Here is a 19992-nt window from a genome sequence, read left to right as displayed (position 1 = left end):
CCATCCCCCCCCCCCCCCCCGCCCGAGACCCTTAAAAATTATGCAAGATGGTTAATGAAGTATCATTATCATTGCGTTTTTTTTTTGTATTACGAGGTATCCTTGTGGCCCCCCAGAACAAAATTCTGTATTGTACGGCCTTGCTTGTGCCCCCCCCCCAGAAAGAAATCCTGCATCCGCCCCTGGTTAGTTGAACTTCTTCAAAGTAAAACATTTTGTTCGAATGGTGAGTCGAATTCCTCTCAAGAGACCTTAGCAAGTAGCAGAAATAAAAAATAAAAAAATCTTCAATAATACAAAACTTATAACCCAATTAACCAAGATCTCATTACCTAATTGTCCATGTCGTTTACGCTCTCCAGACGTTCACTCTCCTTCCATTGAAATAATTGTATGGATCTGAATCTGTTGCCGCCAATCAGTAATGCTTTTCCATCAAACATTGCGTCATCAATACGAGCACCCACGAGCGAGGCAAAAAGAAAATCTAATCTATTTTCCTCGAGTTGAACCAACGGCCTCCGTGGCGCAATCGGCTAGCGCGTTCGGCTGTTAACCTGTTAACCGAAAGGTTGGTGGTTCGAGCCCACCCGGGGGCGAAATTTTTTCTCTTTTCCTTCCAGGGTTTCCCGCGGATCTGCTAGTTGGAATCCATTCTATCGAGCCCAGAAATGGGTGGGATGTATTGTGTATGTGGCAGAGGTTATTTCAGGCCTAACGGGAACCGTTTGAATCCACTGGTGTAAGGCCGAAACCGAAACGTATTTGTATACGAAAAATTCTCTCTGTTATCTATCTCTGCATTCCATAAACTACAGCTTTAATAAATAACTAACAGTTAACGTACTAACGAAATGAATGTGTCCATTACCCATTTCTTTATTTTGGTCCTTTGGAGAACTATTATGATTGTTCCCTGATATAAGATATAGAAAACAATTGCTCGGAACCTGGTGTGGTTAGCAAGAGGTTTGGTAAATTTTGTAAAGGGGACATAAGCGTGAATTTTGGGAAGGCGCAGTGCCCAGTATTCTTTTTTTTCATGCGCTTTGCAACGGCGTTTTGTTCAGGGATGGTAATCGAAACTAAACGAAAGACAAAACAAGTACATTTTAAATATTTTCGTTCCCGGGAGCAAAATGCAGAAACGAAACGAAAAAAGTTAAACCCGGGGAGCCAAATTCAGGGTCGAAACGAATTCGGAGTCAAAATTACTTCGGATCGAAACAAAAGATAATGTTTCGCACCGGAGGGACCACGTGCTTCACCTCCGAACGGTTTAGTTTCGACCCACTCACCGAGTACGAAGTGTGGTTGAATGAAGAAGAGGTTCGGCCTGCCGCCTTTAAATCCATGGGGCACTCATATTTTTACCATTAACAGGAGAGCGGTGAACGCAAACTGGCCATTCGATTTTTAAGCTCAATGTTTTAACCTCTCTACAAGTATGCCAAACGTAACGGGTCGAAACTATTCCCTCTTATCCCCCTCCACTCCATTTCTGGGATCGAAACTTAACTATGAGCAGAGAAGTTCCGATTAATTTAGTTTAGTTCCTAGGAGTAAAGTTTCGTCTCGGGTCGAAACTAAACTCCATGGTGATTTTTATTTCGTACGGGAACGAAACTAAGGGTAGGCCTCGTATCATAGTTTCCCTCCGGGTCGACACGAAACATTTTCGTTTCGTTTCACTTGCCATCCCTGGTTGTGTTAGCTCTCACCGTTAATTGCGGAAGAAGACATCGGCGGATTTAGCGGGGGGCGGAGGACGTGGGCACGTGCTACCCCCAGACGCTTAAAAAATAGACAATATTTTTAAAACTGTTACCATTACGTTCGTTTTGTTGTGTGCATTACGGAGCTTCAATCATTTAATTTCATATTGAAATAAAGAGAATATTTCGTGTAGTAGTTGTTGCACGTTGTTACTATCAAATATGAGAATACCGTTCAGATCCTTGTTCCCCCTACAAATTCCTGGATCCGCTCTTAGAAAAAGAAGCCTCGGGATGAAAAAAAATAACGTAAATACAATATAACATTGATGAGTAAACTCTGGCAAATCAATGCGTCTAAGAAACAGCTGAAATCAATTCCAATGCCTTGGGTGTTGTAGTTTGCTATCATAGTTCGACAGAAGAATGATAGATAATAATAATAAAAATATAGTTATTCATTTCACAAGGTTTAGCCCTTTTACCATAATACAAATGTATAGTTTAAATTTTCCTCGTATCCATGGATATGAGGTATTCCTTCAGCCAATTGACTGCTTGTTAATAGAAAATATGGGTGAATAAGGTCATCGTTGTCAGTAAAACTAACGGAAATAGTTGATTCCGTTGGAAATCAAAGACGAAAGCGGCGATAAGAGACAGTATGGGAATAACAGAGTTTAATTATTTAAAAAGCGTAAAAAAATATCGGAAGTGATTCCTCGATAAGAATATGGAAATGAGGTTAAAAAAAAATGGACTATTCAAATAAACGATAGGAATTGGGTCGTTAAACACGATTTCACCTCAAACATTTGGAGGCTAGGAACTGAGATCTCTGAAGAATACACAAAATAAATTTCAACTCTCCAAATTTACGAAATTTGAGAAAAATAAATGTTTGCGTCATCAGCGTACCTACGAGCCAAAACATGGAACGTTATAGCTGCTCCGTTAGCAGGTAAACAGTGCTGCGACAAAATTTTCTTCTGTGCCCACGACGACTGAAAAAAGTGCTAAGGAACGTCATTGCTCACTTTGCACAATTTTTTTACAATGTTTTAATTATTCCTCCAGTTTACGAGATCATTCAAAACTTTTCATTGTGATTATCTTGGAGGAAATGAAAATATTCCTAAGGAATCCAACTATCTGTGAAGCTTACTACGAGTAGAGGCCGCATTACAGAAAAAATAGCATTACATATCAGTTAGGATCAACAAAAAATTAGCTTCACAGTGCATAGAAAAAAATCATCGCAGACTTGGACTTCATCTGGTTTTATTGTTTATGTTTGCCTCGCTAAATAACCTAGCCCAATGCTTGGATCTGTTTCATTTAAGTAATATAACAGTTCCTGCCTTGGCATCAGTATCTCAGAATCTATTTTAACTGCCACAAATTAGTTACAATTACCTTTACTATTTTCCTACTATCAGTCAAATTTTCCTTGTGACTAGTGGGTCTAACAACTTCGAATGCTATGCAACCACATTCTAATAAAAAAGTTGAGCAATAAGTTTTTGCTGAAAGGGAGAGGCAGGTGGAACGAAACCCTTAGGGCGGGCTCGCGGGATACACTCCTGGGGCAGGGACTGTAAGCGCTAGCTTTTCTCCTCTGCACCCAGAAGGGGAAGGACGGGAGGGATCAAGGAAAGGAGGCGCCGCCGCGATGAGAGCCCGACGACGCCTCCAGGGGAAGGACGGGGAAGGAAGGGAAGGGACGAGGATTCCCGCACCGTCACAAGGCGGGCGGGCTCTACTATAAGCGAAACCAAGCAAACGTAATTAATATACTAACGACCTTGGAGGATTATTCTATGAGGAAGAATAATCCAACGATCAAATCGTTAGATAAAGGGAGAGGCAGTGTGAGGCAGAGTTTTAATGAGTATTAGAATTTTTATGACCGGCCGTAATTGACATTTTACGTCAGCAGTAAGTCCACTCTACGGCCTCACCTGTCTTCACCTTAACCTTGATCTTGTGATTTGCCTTCAGTTCCTGCAAGCAACATCAAACGTATTTTTTTCTGAAGGCGGGAATTGTCTGAATACCAATGCGAACCGTGGAGAAAATTTCCTTTTTTGTTTATATGTAAATGAAATTTAAAAAAATACCAATTCAAAAAGTACCACTAGTTTTTGATGCATGAAATTATGTATTCATCCTTAGTAAAATAGAATCCAATTTACACCTTTTGAGATTATTTGATCAACTTTGACGCACAGGGCCGGATTTACCCAAAGTTACCCCCATCCCCGATTTTTATGATAAGGCATAGCCCCATGAGGTAAGGTTGGGAAAAAGGCATAAACAGAAATATGGCTGGCAGAATAAATTTATGCTTGAATTTTTACGCAGGGAAAACTTAGGCAATTCAATTAAAGGAAAACAGATTAAAGTAATACTATATGGAACAGTTTAACTTTTATGCAACTAAAACACTTAATAAATACCCTTTCCAAAAATAATGTCCAGCCTTAATTCATACAACAAAATAGAAGAGTAACTTCAAAAAAAAAACATTACGTACTGCCGTATCTGAATGAACTGCCATCCTTGAAGGCGGCCCTTGGACTGCGATGCCCCTAGGCACATGCCTATTTTGCCTTTCGGTAAATCCGGCCCTGTTGACGCATACACAATACATTAACTACTGATTATGCTGCAACAATAAAATGTTAGAAAGAATTGAACGTTGAAATCCTTATCAGTGTGGCGTTATTTTCAGCATCTCCATCCCCCAAACTTTTCTAATCCAAAGAAAGACATGAATAAATTTTTCAATGTAGGGAAATAGTGATCATTATAGAATTCAGTTTTTAACGTTACCACGATAGAATTTTGATTAAAACCCAAATGGGATTACATTAAACGTAAATATAATGATGACCCCACTCTATCTCTTGCACTTGATCAAATTTTAAGGCAATACATACTTTCACTCGCACCCCCTAACTCAGGGGTGGGCAATTGTTTGGGCTAGAGGGCCAATTTGTATGGGCGAAGGTTATCGGTGGGCCGCACCGCTTGCAATGATTGTATTCATCAATTAACATTCATTATATTTAATTTAAAAAAATATAAATTGTATAATAAAAATTAAACAAGTGTTATTTCTATTCAACTTATTTGTTTGGTTAACTCTATATTAGTTAGATTTCTAGCTGCTAGCAAATTTCAGCTGCTAGCAATAATCAACTTAATGAGATCCTATCACATTCTTTTCAATTCTGTCTCGGACCATCGCAAACTCTGTGGCGGGCCGCAATTTGCCCACCTCTGCCTACCTAATAGTGCCTCAGTCCAACTGGTGTGTCTTTATATATTCAAGATAGTGAATTATCCTTACTGTTACTTGTAAATGATCCAATTACGGTAACAAAACGAAGGCGATTAGCGTAGCTCACTCTAATTCATCGATTGTGAGTTGATCACCCTCACCTTAATTTTGCAGTCGCTTCAATGGAGGGAGCAGTGGAGCGTGGACCAGATCCTGTCCGATTGGGAACCACCCGAGGTCCTGCAGAAGTACTTCCCCAGCGGCATCTGCGGATACGACAAGGGCGGTGCCCCAGGTGAGGAATCCACGCGTCCACCGCGCTCGGCAAGGCAACCTGTTCACATTTTGCATGCTGTACGATCGTTGAAGGACTAGAATAGACGGATATCTGCTGACGGATTTGCCATTACGACGAGGCTTTACTCATTTCTGTGTCTATTTTAGGCCCAATACGCTTTCAATTGACGCTATTCCGTTTTTCAACATGTTTTGGATGCTGTACGATCGTGAATGGACGAGGAAGAACTGTTATTTGCTGACGAATTTGCTAAAATGACGAGAATTTCCTCATTTCAGTATTTATTGGTGGCATAACACGCTTTCAAGTGACGCTAATTCGTTTTTCATCGTATTTGTTGCAATTTCTCGAACCAATTAGAAATATTTTCCGTGATAGTTGGAAAAATTGGTATTTTATCTTTAAATGGAAACAGAATACTCCTCTGTATTATACTAATATACTATCAAAGATTGGATTATACGAACGCTTATTTCGAATTTATCCGCGTTGAGTCTATGAAAACAACGCGGAACATGAAAATACCAGCCCAGAGGAAGATATGTAGGCGGAAATAAAATAAATTCCACCTACGAATGACATGTATGTAATTATAAAATAGTAATTACAATCATGTTTACAAAATTTTGCTATACGTGGCTCAACGATGCATAAAACGGAGAGCAAAAATTAAATGTAGTACAGTTATTTGTAACCCAATTTTTGAGGTGTACGGTGTACATGATGAATTGGATTAACCATCGAGAATTCAAATTAAAATCAGGAGATAAGAAGATTTGGTCATGATGGAGGCCAACCAGATGATTCGGCTATAACGTTAGCCGTGTATGGGCAATTGAAAGCGAAAGCTTATGAAGAAGACCAGAAGGGAAATTTATGATACATATAAAAAAGTAGGTATATGGAATACATAGTGATGAAGGATTGAAGAAAATGGCATGGATGAGGATGCAATGGAGCATTATTTTCAACCCCTCATACCATTACGAGCAGGGTCGGTCTGGCCAGGTCGGCTGGTCAGCGATCGCCGAGGGCCCCGAGATTAGGGGGGCCCACAACGCTCGCATCTATCGTAAAGCGTATATCAAAGGTGTGATCAAGAAAGACCCAGGATTAATTGGACCAAAATTTTTTTGCTCTCATTAAATTCAACGCTTATATTAGTTTTTTATTTGCGACATCCTCACAATCAGTGTATAAAGATTATATAAAATAATAAATAAAACATAGTTGTCAGAAGATAAAAGATAACCTGATGCTTTTTTGAAAGTGTCATTCGAATAGGTTATTTTTGAGTTTTTTTTTACATTTCAGTGCAGTTTGAAAGGACAAATTCACTAAATAGATAACTGAACAATAATGCATTATTAAACTTTATAAGCTGTGAAATTCTCACATTCATTGTAATTTTTATTAACTTTTATCTAGTTTTTAAGAGCCAGAATAGGGTCAAAAGCTATTTTAGGGCATGCGATTTCCCAAAAATTTACGGAGGAAGAACCCACAAATCCCTAGGTAACGAGGGCCCCATCATGAGCCCCAGCCGAGGGCTCCCAACCACCCCTGACCGCCCCTGATTGCGAGGCTCTAAAACAGTACGAATCAAAATTTTTATAAAACTTAATGCCAAGACGAGAGTAGGCTTTTTGTCCAAATGACCTACTTTTTTCGCTGTTAGGGCACCAATAAAATGAATGAGGCCATGTGTTTTACGGCTTACCCACAGAGAAGTTGACCTTGTCCAACGTAGTGACCGTCGAGAAAAATGAAACTCGCCACCTTATCATGGCTTATAAGCTGTCCGCATTGCATTGAATAAAATATTTCCCCGCGGCATAATTTCTACTCATCCCCTCCCTAGGAGAAGCTATTATTCAATGGAAGACCCACGAATATTGCAAAAGAGGATCCTCGAGTTGGGTTCTTGATGTGTCGTCATCCACCGCGTATTTAATTGAATTTACAGAAGTCGCCACTTGCGTCGCTGACGGACAAAGTGATTCGAGTTATACAGATAAATCTATATGCATAAAAGAGAGTCGAAAATTGTGTTAGTTGCACCATTTATGATTCGAGAATGGCAATACCGATTGCAATGACATTTGTTTTTTTGGATTCGTCTCAGCCCTGGATAACAGAATAAACATAAAAAAATTGTAAAAGTTCACAAAAAAATTAACCTTTTTCTTAGGGGTATTTTTTTAAGGAATTGGTAACACTGCAGAAGCTGTGAAGTCAGTCAAAACTTGTATTATTATTACTTGTTTTATTATAGTTAGTCAAAAATGATTAAAAACGGTACAGCCGCTCTTGATTCATAAATGGTGTAACTAAACTGTTCATTGATTGTTAGGCGGTACGAAGTTCGCCGGGTCAGCTAGTAACTTATAATTAGGAGTGTCAACCGAAATTTATGTGCATGATGATGTGATATACCTAATCCATAACTTTTCAATGCTATTCCTTGAAATTGCAGACATCATACTGCTAAATATTTGAAAAAGTGTATCAAATTGCACTTATCGCCGCACCGCGGGCATTTTTGAAAACCGATTAAAATGCGACCGAAGTGGCAACAGAAATCAACCTTCTATGGGATGGAATTGGGCATCCTCTATGAATTCCCCTTGGGAAGACCACTAAAAACGTAATTAGAGGAAGGCTCCTAAAAAAGGGATATGAAATGACTTAATTTCAAAATTTCCGATCGTTGCTTAAATATTAGGTCTTCCAATATCCTCCGGTTACGTTTTTTTAAATCTAATCATTTAAAAATCTCTGAAGAGGTGCACACCTATTTGAAGAAAAAGCTGCTGCTAGAACGTATGTCATTTTGAAAAGGAACGCATGCGTGAATTAAGCGTGAATTACGCGATCATTTGTCTCGTCCCTCTTAGTGATCACTCGAGTGATCATTTTTCTGAATCACACGGTCCCTCCCGCCGTTGCTTCTCGCATCCGACATTCCGATATCACAGCTCTATGTCGTCCCCACGATTGTCAAACGTTGCGCTGCAATCGCTCCATATGGGCATGCCTTCTGATTGGCTGATATGGGGTTTTAGTGACGGTTTCGGCGACGGAAAAAGCAACCAGACGAGTGGTGAAAAAAGTGATGGGAATCCTCATCATTGGAGTGATCGCGAAAAGCAATTGCGCGCGACGATCGTTTCCGAGTGATCCCTGGAGTGATCACTCGAAAAATACGAAAAAAATTATCGTGTGATTCAGGCTTTACAATCAGTTTTAATTTCATAGTTGATGCAATATGACCGTATTGAACTCGTCAAGTGTGCCTTTCTGTTGAGAAAGAAAAGAATGTTGGGCAAGTAATAAAGAGGAAGAGAATAGGGTTTATGGAGAATAGGAGGAAAAATAGGTCCTCCGCAGAGTTGAAGAAGGAATGTGAGGATGAAACTTTAATCACATGATCATTTTTTCAGTCCCTCAGCAGTGGCGTAGCCAGCAATTTCGTTCGGGGGGGGGGGGGGTCCAATGCCAGAGGGGAAAATTTAGGAAAAACGGGGTACTAAGTAGCGGGTTTTAAACTAATTTTAGCACTTTTCACTGTGGAAGAAACTTTGGTATTTACCAAAGATTTCTTTGAAAAAATAATTCAAAGAAATCTTTGGTAAATTCATGATTTTTCAATATCTTGTTTTCTTTCATGAAGGAACGCTACTGTGTTTCTATATTTCGGGTGGGGGGGGGGGGGATCCGGACCCTCTGAGTCCCCCTCCTCGCTACGCCACTGCCTCATAGCTTCAGCGAAAGATTTTCAGGGCCCAAAGGAGTGACCGTTCCACCTATTAATATTTTCTGAATCACACGGTCATTCCCACCATCCCCTTTTCCATCGCTTATTACGTCACTTTCCGCATTTACAACTGTCGTTCAATTAAAAGCCTTACGTGGCTTTACGATTGTTGTTAGCGGCCGTGCGTTCTGATTGGCTAAAAGACGGTACCATCGATGGTATCAGCGACGGAAAAAATGGAAAAAGGGATGGGATATCTGTCCCTGGAGCCATCGCGGAAAATGATTGCGTGAAACGGTCTTTTGTCCGCCTTCATAGGAGCTATCGCTCGAAAGGGATGGAAAAAATGAATGCGTGATTCCGGTTAGACGTGGGTGAAGAGTAAAAGTTGTATTTCATGAAATCCAACCTTAAGAAAATACATCTATCCGTTTCTGCTGGTCGTATATGGATGGCTAAGTTCTAACAACTCGTATCTCAAAAATAGCAACTTTTCCGGAGAAAAAAAAAACGATTTATTTTTTTAATTACATAATATTAATTGAAACGAAAAACCAAAAATACATAAAACTGAAAAAGAAGCATAACTTTTTGCAGGCAAAGAGTTGTTTTTTGCTTGAATTTTATTTTTTATTAACAGTATTAGCAATATTAACTCAGACCGGCCAAGTTTTGGAGATACGTATTGTTAGCACTTAGCTATCGATAGTCTTTTTTCTTGGCAATATATCCGCTCAAAGATTAGGTTATTATTTTTAAATTTTCAGGTTTCATAGAGTAGACCTTTACTAACGTTTTTCTGTATCTCGAATTAAAAAAATACATCTGCGAAAATTCTATGCAAAATTATTTAACTTCAAATGCAGAAAAAAGTTGATAAGAGTTTATTTCATGCGGCCTGAAATTTTCAAGACGATATCTTAAGATTCAAACGAGTAATACGTCGTAAAAAAAAGACTGGACGAGCTTGTGTGATGCTTCCCCTTAGCCCTTATTATCCATTAAATACGTGAGGCGTTGGAGGGGTCAAGCCGATTCCCACCTAATCGCACGTGGAGGAGAGGAGGGGTCCTGGCAAGTGCCGCGTAATTTTTTTCCGCAAGAGTAAAATTACGATCTTAGTAATCTTAAATTATATACTTAACTAATCTTAAATAAAACTGATGATAAAAATTGTTATTTTCAATAAATCAGACGCAATGAAGCATATATTAACGTATTTACCCTGAAAATACGTATTTTGAAAAATCTCACGTGAGATTGGATTGGGTCGAGCCAAATCTCACGATATCTCACTAAGAGGGAGGGGGGCGTCCAAAAATCACTTAAATCACCTCACGTAATGAATGGAAGCCCCCTTAGGTTACCTTTAATGTGATTTCATTAGATTTATCACATATTGGCTCCATGATTTCTAGTTTTAACACCGATTTTTTTTACCTAACAATGGGTTTTCTTTTACTTAATTCGCAGTGATCGTGGTTCCTTTCGCCGGGTTGGACATCTGGGGGCTGCTGCACTCCGCGACGAGGTCCGACTTCATCCGCATGACCATAAAGACGCTGGAGCACCTTCTCAAAGTGGCGCAAGAGCAGAAGCAGAAGCACAACGCCACGAGAGCCGAGGTGGTCGCCATCATTGACATGGACGGTTTCAGCATAAGGCCTTACGCCTGGCGTCCTGGTAATATTCATTGATGCTTCGGAGTAGTTGTTTGAATCGAGAGGACTACTTCTATGTGAGGAAGCCCCTGTCCGCTCCATAGAGGCTCTATTTATGCTACCACTTACGGCGCGTAAATATTATTTAAGTATTTTTCTAGGTTTACCTGGAGTATTTAAGAAGTATTCTGGCAGTCTCCCCTCCCTTCATGGACACCCCTCTAAAATTCACAACAAGGCCGACTCCCTTTAATTCCATCCGAAAATCCAATTCTTCTCCTCCCTCTCCATCGTTTACCCAACATTCTACCCTCCAGGGGCGCAGCTAGGAATTAAGGCTGGGGGGGTTTAGGTGCAACTAATACCGGGGTGTGTGGGGGTATAGAATACCCACCAGGATTGTGGAATTTTAAGATGAATGGTTCAAAATGGTGAGTTTCACAGCTTTCTGAGGGATATTTTATTAATCCTTACACTAATCTATTAGTAATATCAATCCAATTAAGTAAAACGAGCGTGCTGGGTCCGCTCCCAGCGGGCTTCTCCCGCTCTTTTCAATGCAGGTCCACAGAGGGATAGCCGCAATTCTAATTTTAAAATGTAGAAAAAAAGCAGGGTCTTATTTACAAATTTAATTGGAATGTTCATGTACAAATTGAGGTCAGAGGACCTCTTTAAACGCAACATTGGAAGTAATTACACTATCCTCTGTTAAACGCACATGATGACTCATACTTGCGTATCAACAGGAGACTTGAATGTGGAATCAGCCGCATTTTGGTAAAAGTTATTTAAAGAATGCGAGATATTGTTGCAAATGAACAAATGTATCAGTTTGTGCGCCGTTAACGTCAGGAATATTTACCGGTCTTTGTTTTTTTTTGCTTTTTTTTAATTATTTAAAAACCAATTTTAGGAAACAATAGCAATATTTAGGCAGTAAAATATGCCGTCGCATGTTCTCTGATAAATTCTGTGCATTTTGGTACCTCATTTGTAGAGTTTGGTTGCGTATAAGTTGAGAAAAAGGTATCTTTACAGAAGAAATAATAAAGAAGATGGATTAAACTTAAAAATTTCTCTTGAGCTCCGGGGACGTTTTATCCCCCAAACCCCTCCTTGCTGCGCCACTGCTACCCTCTACCGGTGTTTTCAACATCCTCTCCCCCCTCAGTACTCGCTCCACCCATGCCTTGTGTCTCCTCCTTTGTATCTCTCGTAGAAACTGCCTCTGCTCACCCGCTATACCCAACACTTCGTCCTTCCATCTCTCCGGCCACTTCACCTTATCCATCCTTCTCCACACCCACATCTCATACGCCTCCTGTCTTCTCTCGTCCTCCTTCCTCCTTATAGAGGACATAGGGTGGAGACAGGAGGTTTGATTGGTGCGAGTAATGAGTGGATAGGGGATGTTAAAAACAGTGTTAGAAGGTAGAATTTTGGGTAAACAAGAGAGAGGAAGGAAGAGAATACGATTTTTAGATGGAATGATAAAGATAGGGGGAAGTGCATAAAGGGAGAGGAGACTGCCTGAATACTTAATGAATACTCCATGCAAACCTACCTTAATCGGTAAAATACTTTATCAATTCAGCCAATTAGCGTACCACCCAGGAACCTCCTGAAGCGAATTTCTGGCTACATGCCTGTTAAGGGGCATGAACGTACGCCTCATACGACTTTGTATCCTCAAGCATCACCTACAAAAAAACAACCATTGGATTAAAATTTTAAGTGAGTGATTCATTAAGTCACAATAATCAATGTTATAGCCATCAATGGGCAATTGCAGGTATATAAAGAGATTTTCAATCAAATTATTTATACTTATACTCCTGCATTTAATAATGGCACATATTGTTATTGTTGGGACATTTTGAGAACTCAAGCAAAATTTTTTGTTAAATAGATTGATTTCATTGGAAAGGAAAAAGGTTGTCACATGGTCCATAATTGAATTATTCTCATCACTATTTTAGACACATGAGTTATTTTCCATGGAACTTAGGATAATAAAAAAATTAATCTCTAATTAAAATGAAATTAATGGAAATCTATTGTAAATTGAGTATGCCTAACATAATCATCTATTGTTTAAATGCAGTTGAGGAATTATCAGTAGTTTAAAATTAATACATAACTATCATTTTTACACTAACTGAACTGCTTTTATTCATTTCTAAATAATTAACCATAATTTTCTATGCCTTTGGTTAAAAATATGTTTCCAACAAAGCAAAAATAAAAAGTTCAATTCTATAGCTTGTCTAGCAGGAGTTAACCCTTTCACTGCTGTGAACGAACTTTTTCTTCCTCCCTGCAAAGCACTTTCGCTGAAGCACTTCGAGAAGGGTCCCTAATCCAGGACCCTTTCCTTGACGAGCTCACCCCCTCACTGACCTCTCCCTTCGACCCTCCAAGTGGGGTGGCCTCCCTCCCCAAAAGTGACCGCTCTGACTGCATTTTGGAAATCTATCAATCAATGCAATCATCAAAAAATGATTATTTGCATCACACTCCTGCCAATCAGGCAGTCAACTACGTCTTTGAACCGTGTTTCTGCGATGAGAAATAACGATTTTGTTTACTTTGCTAAAATGGCCAATTTCAGGTGGTTCGCAGCCACATTTTTAGCAAAGTGGATAAAATTGTTATTTTTCATCACAGAAACATGGTTCAAAGACGTACTTGATTGCTTGTTTGGCAGGAGTGCAATGAAAACAATCATTTTTTGATGATCGGATTGATTGGTTGATTTTCAAATTGCAGTCAGAACGGTCAATTTTTGGGAGTGAGGCCTGGCTGGGAGGGTCCAAGAGACGGGCCAGCGAGGGTGAGCTCGTCAAGGCAAGGGTCCCAGATTTGCAATCGTACAATGGCGTACCATGCCCATCCTGGAAGTACCTGCTCCATGGCCAAACGAAATATACTTTAACCTTTTCGCCGCATGTGAGGGGAAGGTTTTAGGAGATTGAACAGAAGTGAAAGGGTTAATCTTATCTTATAATTTTTGGTTTTTTCCCGGCGAACAATTGCAGTGAAGTTTTCTCGGGTTTCACACCGGGTCAGGTCCTCCATTTCTCCTTCCAACGTTTCGATGAACAACTCGCCCATCGTCTTCAGGGATTCAGGAATCCAATTGCAATCCAATTCAGCAATCATTGGATTCCTGAATCCCTGAAGACGATGGGCTAGTTGTTCATCGAAACATTGGAAGGAGAAATGGAGGACCTGACCTGGTGTGAAACCCGAGAAAACTTCACTGTTAATCTTGTCTTATTTGTTACATATGTGTTTCCTTGGAGGCTCCAGTTATTCTATTTATATTTTATTTTTTATTAATCACGTGCTTATTTCTGTCTAGCTGGGGAAGCTGTGATTGCATTGATCCAAATGTATGAAGCCAACTATCCAGAAATTTTGAAAGCTTGCTACATCATCAATGGTGCGTTTCCATAGTATTAAATCCATCAGTCTTGAACTGTGAATTGAATTTAGAAATAGAGAGTATTGATTACTTACTAATGAAATCTCTTCTTTCTTTTGAGTATCATTTTTTGTATTAATATGGCTACCTGCCAATTTTCCTTTTTATTATTTAATTTTATTTAAATTTTGTTATTTATGTAAATGGACATCAAATTGTGTTCTATGTTTTTGTATTTTTATGTATTTTCTAATAGGTATATATATTTAATTATCATACTTAGCATAAAACAAGAATAACTCTTGTGGGAAAATTAGATGACAATTATTGAATAAAGATTTTCTCAACAATAAATTTTCATTATAATGCTGTTTTATGCATGATATATTTAGTTCAATGCCAATTTTAATTACTTTCCCCCAGAATGTCTTCCTTTGCAAAATTAATACTGATCAAAAGTATTTCAAAAAAGTTGAATTGTGGATTTCAAGGGTACCTATATTGGTACTCAACAGTTGTGTATTAAATCTGCTGCTGAAGGGTTTACTAGGTTATGGAGTGCAGTGCAGGAAATAAAAAGGCCAACTATTGCACACCATATTCCATTTGCAAAATCATTTCAGCTTTTTAGTGTTTTTTTGCTGAGCATTTATTAACATGCTTGCCAGTGTATTTTTTCTGGCCCTTCAGGCTGCTCAAACAGCTGATGGAGTAATATTTTCATGAATTTTTCTAATTTAAAATTACGTTTATTGGTACATGAGGATGGAATTCATCAAATTGCATCTCACATAAGTGGAACATATCCATTCATTATGGATTATCTATGATTAAAAGTCACAGATAAATTGCTCAAAGAGTATATGCAGTCAAATGATTCTGAATGTTAGTAGAATACTTGATGCTTTTGCACAGAGTAAAGGTGAATATTAAAATATCTTTTCTCTTTCAGCTCCAAAAGTATTTTCCTTGGCTTTCTCAATTGTTAAGCCCTTCTTAAATGACTACACTCTTCGCAAAATCAGTATTTACAAGAATGATCCCGGAAAATGGAAGAAGGCTCTGCTGGATAACATTGACCCAGATGAACTGCCTGTGCATTTTGGAGGAACCATGACAGACCCTGGTGGTGATGAGCAGTGTACTCTGAAAGTAGGATATTTAGATTTTAGTCTCATTTTGTTCATTTTCTTTCTTTTTAGTCTTTCAGAAATAATTATAACATGTAATTTTGTTTTTCAGGTAAAACCAGGAGGAAGGGTTCCCAAATCATATTATTTTAAGAAGGTGGAAAAAAATGGAGATGACCCATTTTTCAATTCCTCAACTACTGTGGTGAAGAAGGGCGACAAGCTCTGTCTCAAGTTCCTTGTGCTCGAAGAAGGATCTATGTTGAAGTAATTATAGTGCAGAATTATTCATTTCTATATTGAATGTTAAACCTCGATCTCATTATCATGAAAAAGTGGTTTTTCTTATGATAAATTTACGAAGGTAATTTCTCTCAATCTGAATTCGAATGTGGTCAGACCAGAAGCGTGTAGCCCAAAGTGGTCGGGAACCATGACTTCAATTGATGTGCTTCATCAGATTCTTTGCTCTATATCTAGCATAAAAGGTGACCAACAGTGGTAATTATCATAAACATTATTTTTATACCCGCAATCCTTACGTCAGCTGGGTAACCCTTTTTCAGGTGATATATCAGCACTCATTGGATGCATGAAAACTGCCCTGGGCTGATATATTTGCCCAGTTTTTGCAATAATAACAATTAAGTTGTTCTTTTAAAAATAATATTCAACTTCAGTAATTCTTCCATGTTTTTAGCACACTCAACTTGGCTGATTCAAATGCAAAATCAAGCTGCATTTTCAGGTTTTTGAAAAACTTGCATCTCTGAATGGCCAACAAAATCTTGCACTTTTCAATATTTCACCCTGAAAATTATTCAGGTTAGATGGTTTTTACCCCAAACACATCTTCAGCACTGAGTAAAAAAATCAGATGCATTAAACCCTGTGGTGGGCACACTGACACATTTAGTGCAGCATACTTTGAATTTCTTGGCTATCAAAAAAACTAAGGGGGTGCAATTTTCCTAAGGTGAGGGCAAAAAACGAATGAAATTTACACATCATTTGGAAATAAATGACTATAGCACTGCATGTTCCAAAGTTTCATGCCAATTTTCCACTTGATTCGAAATCAGCCAGTCCCTGTGCTAATTTGAACTCTTAATTTTTTCTATGAACATTGACATATTGGTGCTGGAATCTCACACTAAATGCTCCCTGTGTGTAATTTACTGCTAACTTTTTATGTAAACCAACCTTTACACTACCCTGAGTGTTGCATTGTCTTGCTTATGTTAGTTCAAAAGGTGTAGCTCCTGTGGGGATAATAAAATGAAGTAGGTAGTAGAAATAATTAAAATTGTGAAATTGTACAGATTTCCAGAAACAGTCTTGTTGATGGAAAGGGGCTGGAAAAGAAAGGGTTTAGTGACAGTTGAAGATTTATTGAGTGGGGTAAGAGGAGCAATTTCTCCTCCCTAGCCCTCTCCCATGACAAAAAATATGTAATATGCACATAGATAAACTCTTCACAGGTTACTTAATAAACAAAATCACCTATCCAAAAAAATGTCGGCAACTATGGAGATTTTAACCTGGTGTCAAAGCCCCATGGAATTTATCTTTACAATCTGCTAGGGAAACCTGAAACACTACATTACCTACCTCATGACTCCCCCTAATGATATCCTGGCATAGAAATAGGAATTTTCCCTTTAGGAGAGATGTACTAAGGCCTGTTTATCCCCAAGCTTCCCCAAAAATAATTGGATTTGCCCCCAAAATAATTATCCTCATCCTGTATCTCTTTGATGTGTACTAGTGCATTCCTATTTCTTCCTATACTGACATTTCTTCCTATGATTTCTGAATTTCTAGGTGGGAGTTCAGCTCTGAAGGTCATGATATTAAGTTTGGGATCCTGAGGAGGGATGAGGAGGGAAGCGAGACAACAACAGTTCCAATCCATCGAGTTAACTGCCACCTGGCCGCTGAAACGGGCTCTTTGCCATGCTCTGGACCAGCTACCTGTAAGTGGAAAAGGACAGAGATCCACATCATGATTCCGGATGCACTGATGAATCATTGGCATTTATGCCAGGTTCAAATATCTTTGCCACCTAGTGGGTGTGGCAAAAGCAAGTGGGGAGGGTGCGTTTCTTTAGAGTCGAGGCACTGTTGTAGGGCTTCACCGATGGGGGAGGGGTAGCACCGAGATAGAGAGTCGAAGCAAACTTAACCTTGCCAAATGTACTACATAGCCACCCTTGCTTCTCAAAGAAAACTCGTGACTCATTGAAGGCAAGAAGTAATTTAGGCATGATATTAAAACAATGAACCTACTCAATACGAAGGCTTCTGTGGTGATTAAATTGATGATTGGTTTTCGGGTTAATTCCGCGTCGACTCATTTTTGGCGGACAACAGTTTCAGGCACATTCTAGTTCCCATCTTCAGGTCCAAATGATCTGCAGAGCTGCAATTATTTATTTATAAGGCTAGTCAGGCGCATGCTGATTTGCTCGGTTTGAATTCCATTGTTGGAAGAGCCGTTTGAAAGATAAAGCTAAAGGAGAGCCATTCCCCCATTGACATCGGGCAAATATCTAGATCCCGCAAGTGCAGAATAGATGAACATCGTAAGGCAACTGAAAAAAAAATTTTTGCCTTCCTGCGGTTGAGGAGCATGAATGGTCAGAACCTGGGCACATCATTCTATTCCTTCCATTCCAAGAATCAAAAATCATCACCAGAGAGAACAAACATTTCCCTCGGCTGATAAGGGAGGCGATAGAAATTGCGAATCATAAAAATAACTTCAACTAACAACTCTGAGGCTAGCAGGAAAGTTTGACTTGAAAAATAAATCATTTTAGATACAGTATGGCAAAAGCATAGTATGCTTCAATATTCCATGTACACTTATTTCCATGGTGGATCTATGAAATTTGTTTTTGTCACTGCTGCCATTTTTGTTTGTCTACAGTTGAACTACATATAATTTTAATAGAATAAATTCACAAGTGAAAGACTTCTCATTTTTATTGCTCTTACAAGAAGTTGAGTTTTGATTTCTTTCCTCCCTCTCTCTAATTTCAGACACTGTGGTGTTTGATAACACCTACAGCTACCTTCGGAGCAAGAAGCTGCATTACTCCATAGAAGTAAAACCACCGGCAAATGGAGTATTGGAATGTGATAGTCTGCAGTAGTGCAGATGTATATAAAGAAACCTGAAAAATATTTTAAGTATGTATTTGTATATAATGAAATGTAATTATTATTATAAATATTTTTTGACTGTCCTCTGTTTAGGTCTTTGTAATTATATAGTTATGTGTTAGCTTGTAATTTTTCCCAATAAACATGTGAAGACATGTGCAAAAGTGATTTACCTTCTCAGAATAACCCAAAATGCTTGTAAATGCAGAAAAATCCGTGACCATTGACACCTTATCCTCCTGGATGAAAATTGCTGAATATAATGTATTCTTTAAATTCAGAGGCCTAATAAGGACATTATTATGTGAGGGTTCATTAGATACTTTTTATTGCCTAGGTGAAGGGAGGCATTACCTCTCACCAATAACAGATTTGAGGACTGATATTCTTGGAAAAGCAGCTTTTAGATATTCATCAATGATTTTCAAACATTCTTCATGAAGCTGACAAAATAAAAAATTCCATTTGAAAGTTGTGGCTAAGATTACCATATTTTCAAGTTTTCCAGAAATTGAAGGGAGCGTCCACTCCAATCTTCTACACCCACCTGAAACTGCCAATGCTGAAATCATTATTTATTTTATTTTATTCACAAACCACTGAATACAGCTCTCTTAGGCCATTTTACATCAGGGCATTCAGCAAATTTAACAATTAAACGTCCACGGACAACCATCCCCTGGATAGGGGAAACTTACCCAGGCGGGATTCGAACCTGCAACCTCATGTTTGGCAGGCGAGGACTTTACCCAGCAGCCACTGAGGCCGGCAAAATTATGACCTTTTATTACTGAGGCAATGAAGACAAAGCATGGTCTCACTTGTAAGACATAGTTATACCTTTCATTAGAGATTATATTTGAAAATTTAGGTGTCTTGAATGTCCTTAGGGTAATGGTAAGTAGTATGTACAATAAATACTTCCTCTCACACACAATTGAACCTTAAAGCCATCATTTCAGGGCATTTTATGAGGAGTAAATATCATGTGCATATTTTCAAGCGGCATTGTGAGTGTATTGCTATGGGAACTTTCAACGCTAATGGCAACTTACACAGTCAGCCTCAAGATGATGCTGTGAGTAATTTTGACTGCCGCTAGTACCTTCTTCGTCTTCTTCTGTTACATACTAGGCAGTGGTGGATCTGATCTAGATTTGGACAAAGGGGGGAAGCCAACCGGAGGTCTAGGGAATTCCTCCGCAGTCAGAAGGAGATTTTGGGAATTCAAGACTTTGAAAATGGTGATTTTAGGCTTATATTCTTAGATGAAAAAAGACACGACTGAGCATTTGCAGTAAAGTCATTTTATTTGTACGAAAGCCTGTAAAATCAGCCGTAAGTTTAAAACTAATTTGTATTTCAATTTGTTATAGTGGGTTAATTTACGGGAAAACATATCTAAATACTTTTGTACAAAGAGGTAACCTCCAAAAAATTCGATTTTATCTAGTATGTATATGTTTTGATCCAATGCGAGGGGTAGCCCGCAATTAGGTCAAAACATACACTTGCCTCATTAGGCCCCCGCCACTATTGATCCGCCA

General features: G+C 38.8%; 1 protein-coding gene and 1 non-coding gene across 2 annotated transcripts in view; both read left to right on the top strand.

Moving 5' to 3' along the window:
- Positions 1–18609, top strand: part of LOC124158593 (SEC14-like protein 2) — a 148083-nt gene extending 129474 nt beyond the window's left edge. The window contains exons 4-10 of the mRNA XM_046533754.1: positions 5176–5296; positions 10530–10739; positions 14085–14165; positions 15100–15299; positions 15390–15544; positions 17102–17253; positions 18323–18609. Coding sequence (XP_046389710.1) covers positions 5176–5296; positions 10530–10739; positions 14085–14165; positions 15100–15299; positions 15390–15544; positions 17102–17253; positions 18323–18435 — 1032 coding nt within the window. The 3' untranslated portion in view covers positions 18436–18609. The remainder of the gene's footprint in view (positions 1–5175; positions 5297–10529; positions 10740–14084; positions 14166–15099; positions 15300–15389; positions 15545–17101; positions 17254–18322) is intronic.
- Positions 518–599, top strand: Trnan-guu. The gene is given in 2 exon segments: positions 518–555; positions 564–599. It is a non-coding gene; the product is annotated as a tRNA-Asn (tRNA).
- Positions 18610–19992: the final 1383 nt, after the last annotated feature.

Source organism: Ischnura elegans, chromosome 5 (genome assembly GCF_921293095.1).
Source record: "Ischnura elegans chromosome 5, ioIscEleg1.1, whole genome shotgun sequence".
Classification (NCBI taxonomy): Eukaryota; Metazoa; Arthropoda; class Insecta; order Odonata; family Coenagrionidae; genus Ischnura; species Ischnura elegans.
Note: the sequence above shows the minus strand (reverse complement) of the source record. Positions and strands in the feature narration are given on the sequence as shown.